At 35.9% G+C, this 4,855-nt stretch overlaps 1 protein-coding gene across 1 annotated transcript in view; it reads right to left on the reverse strand.

Annotated features, from left to right (window-relative positions):
* Positions 1 to 241: 241 nt before the first annotated feature.
* Positions 242 to 4,855, reverse strand: part of LOC131429009 (uncharacterized) — a 10,433-nt gene continuing 5,819 nt past the window's right edge. Inside the window, exon 4 of the mRNA XM_058593064.1 lies at positions 242 to 288. Coding sequence (XP_058449047.1) covers positions 242 to 288 — 47 coding nt within the window. The remainder of the gene's footprint in view (positions 289 to 4,855) is intronic.

Consider the following 4,855-nt stretch of genomic DNA (forward strand, 5'->3'; position numbering starts at 1 on the left):
CCATGATCCAATCAGCTTCATCAGTAGAAACTTTTCCAGCAGTTTTCAACAACGAACCAGGTTTATGCACCAAGGCGAAAGAGAAAATTTACGCTTAAAGAAGCAAAATCCTCAGTGTTTCGACCAAAAAGACCAGTAGCTTATGCTATGTACAGTACAGTAGAAGCAGAACTTGATCGATTGGAAAGCGCCAACGATGTCAGGAAAGCAAGTGGTGTAATCAGAATATGTGGCGATTACTCTACGGGTCTAAATGAAGCATTACAGCCACATCAATATCCACTTCCTCTACCACAGGACATATTCAACAAATTAGCAAGTTCGAATTTCTACAGTCAAATCGACCTTTCGGATGCATTTTTACAAGTGGAGGTAGACTGCAGAGAGCTACTCACAATCAACACACACCGAGGTCTTTATCGGTACAACCGCCTTCCCCCAGGAGTAAACGCAGCACCAGGAGCTCTTCAACAGCTTGTGGATACAATGCTTGCAGGATTTATTTATTTATTTATTTATTTATTTATTTGTCGTCAATCAAAAGTAGACCATAAGAATAATTACAATAATCGTCTTAGATTAGTAAACTATTCTAAATAGATCACTAAATAATGTACAATTTATTATGAGTTAAATAATTATAATTGGCTTACCAAATAGAACTGAAATATTGCTTTAGTTTGTTTTTTGACATAGTGAAATCAACTGCTTCTGAATGCTTGTTGTATACAGCCATCAATTGATTTATTGGCCCATTTTTTGCATAGTTTGTTCGCTGGTGGTTTGTAATAAAAATATTTCGATTTCTTAAAGGCCGAGATGGTATGTAAAAATTTAGTTTGGACAGGAGTTGACTGGAATCTACGCGATTCGAGACAATGTCATTTACAAATGAGACCATTGAAAATTCTCTGCGTTCTTTTAATGTTTGAATACTGATCAGCATACAGCGAGCTTTATAGGATGGAAGAGGAAGTCTTGTCCAACCTAATTTACGAAGTGCAAATAACAAAAATTGTTTTTGAACTGATTCAATTCGATCTTCCCATGTGATTAAGCAAGGTGACCAAACTAAGCTACAGTATTCTAGTACTGACCGAACATAGGCAATGTATAATGTTTTAATTGTATACGGATCGTGAAAACAGTAACAAAATCGTTTTATGAATCCTAGCATGTTATTGGCTCTGTTTATGATTGTATTATAATGGTCAACAAAAGTCATTTTAGAATCTAGTATTATTCCTAAGTCCCTAATTCTTTCGCATTTTTGAACTGTTTGACTTCCAAGAGTACGTATCAAGTCAGGTGTATTTCGTATTTTACTGAATGTTATTCTACTGCATTTTTTCACATTTAGTTGAAGAAGACTTTTGTTACACCATGTATAAAAAGAAAGAATTTCTTCTTGATAAACCTTGGCATCCTCACTTTTCTCTATTTCTAAAAATAGTTTTATATCGTCTGCGTATATTAGAATTTTTATTTTTTTTAAAAGAAAGGAAATGTCGTTTACAAACAAGATAAATAAAAGAGGACCTAAATGAGATCCCTGGGGGACCCCGGAACTGACGTGAATGGGGCTCGACTTTTTACCCTTAAATTTTACAATTTGTTGACGATTTGTTAGATAAGATTCCAACCATTTAAGAAGACCTGGTAAGATTCCCAATTTCTGTAATTTAAACATAAGCAAGGGTATGTCAACACGATCGAATGCTTTGCTGAAATCTGTATAAAGAGCTTCAATGTAATTTCCCTTGTCCATAGCGGTCAGGCTATAGTGGACGAATTCAAGCAAATTAGTAGTAGTGGAACGTCCTTTGAAAAATCCATGTTGCATGTGAGTAATTCTATTTTTTATTTGACTAAACAGTTTGTCATTAACGATTGCTTCAAAGAGCTTCGGAATGCAAGAAAGAATAGCAATCCCGCGATAGTTGCATATGTCTGCTTTTTTCCCATTTTTGAAAATTGGTATAAGGAAAGAGTTTTTCCACGTATCTGGAAAAACTCCAGACTGAAGCGAATTATTAAAAAGCCAGCACAAAGGGGTTGCAAGATCTAATGCTAATTTTTTCATAAATATGGGTGGAATCCCATCAGGTCCGGCACTTTTAGAGACATCCAATTTGTTTAGGGCATCTATTATGTCTAGCACTTCGATTTGATTTACATTAATATCTTCAGTAAACTCTGGAAAGAAATTAAAATATTCACGATCGCGGTTATCTTCAGAAAACTTCGTGTAGATTTGTTGAAAAAATTTAGCGAAAAGATTACAAATTTCTTGTGAGTTATTACCAATGTTTTCCTGTAGATACATTCTTGACGGAAAGTTTTCTGATTTCAATTTGTTTCTAACATAACTAAAGAATTTTTTTGGGCAAGACTTTATTTCCTGTTCAGTTCTTGAGTTATACTCTTTGAATGCAGTATCAATTGCTAAACTTAGTTGGTCACAGATGTGTATGTAATTCGATAAATTGTCACTATTCTTTTCTCTTTTGTACTTTTTATGAGCTTTTTGTTTTCGATTTCTTAGGTTTCTAATATGCTCGTTATACCAAACAGGATACTTTGAATTATTTTGTCGCCTAATTTTCTTTAATGGGACATGTTCATTTATTATGTCATACAGCCGTGCGTAGAAAATATCGACTGAAATTTCGACATTTCCTTCGTTTCTAAGGAGTTCTTGCCAATCTATTTCTCGTAGCTTACGACTAATACTATCATAATTTGCTGAGTGGTAATCGAAAATCTCCTCATACTCGTAGTCGTCGGGTCTATTAATCTGATGTATAAATATTGAGAATTCGATTGCTGTATGAAAAACTTTATTTTTCCACAATGGAGTTGGTGATTCTATTACACAAAAATCATCGTGAATATTAGTAAATAAAAAATCTGAATAACAGTTTTGTTGATTTTTTACATGATTAATTTGATTAAGACCTAAACCAGATATTTTGTCGAATAAGTAATGAAGTGTTTCATTCTCCCCAACGAGAGGTAGTAAAATGCTATCATTTTCAGCGTCTTGAATAAAGTCGATATTGCGCTGATTAAAGTCTCCATATATATGAACTTTAACTTCCGATGGAAGCTTAGTAATTATTTCATCAGCAACATGCAAAAACTTTTCATATGTGGCTTTTTGGGCATTGTTAGGAGGAAAATATACTGGAACAAAAATATGTGTTTCACCTACTAAATGAATTCTTACCCATACGTGTTCAAATTCTTTAAATTTCGTAGTGGTTATCATTTCGGCGTCAAATTCTGCTAAAACAGCAATGAGAACACCTCCCCCCGATTTTTTATCAGATGTATGGAGCTCACGAACGTTTCTAAAAACGTTGTAAATGTTTCCGAAGACTTCCGTGCTGTTAACGCTATCATCCCAACTAGTTTCGGTTGCTAGAATAATTCCATACGAACACCCTAAAATATTTTTATGGATTTCATTAATCTTAAGTGCGCTCTTCATACGGTTAAAATTTTGACAATATGCTACGATTTCTGTCGACGACGCTAGATGAGGAGATCTTATTGAACATGATTGTTGACTTATGATAATATTGTCATTATTCTCTTCTTCTGGGTAATGCGTCAAAATTGTCGAAAACACGAATGTTGAGCACGACACGCCACGCACGTATCAATTGACGAACATTCAGCAGACATTTGATTCGGCATCGTTAGCTGCAGGTTGTGCTCTCGATAAGGATTAATCGTCGGTCCTCTTTGAAAATTGATTGTAGGTCTGTAATTTGTTGGTGGTCCCGAAAATCGATCCTTAGCTGCAGCAAGAAGTATTCTATCAGGTGGAAGATTATTTCGGCTGTTGTTGTAGTTGTTGTTATTATAGTTGTTGTTATTATTGTTATTGCTATTATTATTCATGTTGTGACTAATAATGTTATTACAATATCGTTTTGTAGATGATTGATGCGTTGAAAGAATATCGGATCTGTTATTGTATTTTTTTCTTGAATTTCGCTTTTTGCGCCTTCTTGACTTGTCAGCCTCATTTTGCTGACGTCGGAACCTAGATTGGCGTGCGTCGTACTCACTCCAATCTGCTTTCCATACTTTTTTGGTGCCTAATAAACGCCATCCAGAATAGTCGGGTTTTTTACAGTTCAAATCGTCATCCAAACTGGGGCATGAGTCAGGTGTCGATGATGACGATACAGCAATTTGGATTCCAGCAATATTTGTTGATAAAGACTTCAACTCCTCTAGAATGTCCAACTCGACCATAGAATTCGGATTGTTAGGTAAACAGGTTGCTGTGTCAAGTGATAGCTGGCTGAGTTGACTTATTTCGTTACTCAGGTCTCGCAAATTTGTAGAAAATTCTGACGTCACGGTTTGCAGTGTCGAGAACACACTTTCCTTTGTCGACTTTAAAGCTGTATCTAGCAGTGCAGTCATGTGATTTTTAATACTTGTCACACTTCCCGGCAAACTGCTATTTTTATTTAGTGCGATCAACTCATTTTTTATGGTAGTGAGTAAGACTTCTAGTCCGTCAATCGCCTCATGTATTACAGTTGGCTTCTCCTGTTGGAAAGCAAACTTATGCAGCACTTCCGTGTTGGCCTGAAGTTGCTTCTCCAGCAGTTTTTGTTGCTCAACAAGGCTGCTATAATGCATCTTTACTTGTAGTAATTCTTGACATACCTCGCAACATGGCAGCACATAAGAATTAATATCTGCTTTTTTGTCTTTCTTCCTGAGAGAACCGCGCTGAATGGTAACACCGATGCAAGCCGCGTGAAATTTTCGAGGGCAGCCAACGCATGTCCACATGATTGTGTCGACGGAGGTATCCAGTGCACAAATT

This window comes from Malaya genurostris, chromosome 2 (assembly GCF_030247185.1).
Source record: "Malaya genurostris strain Urasoe2022 chromosome 2, Malgen_1.1, whole genome shotgun sequence".
Lineage (NCBI taxonomy): Eukaryota > Metazoa > Arthropoda > Insecta > Diptera > Culicidae > Malaya > Malaya genurostris.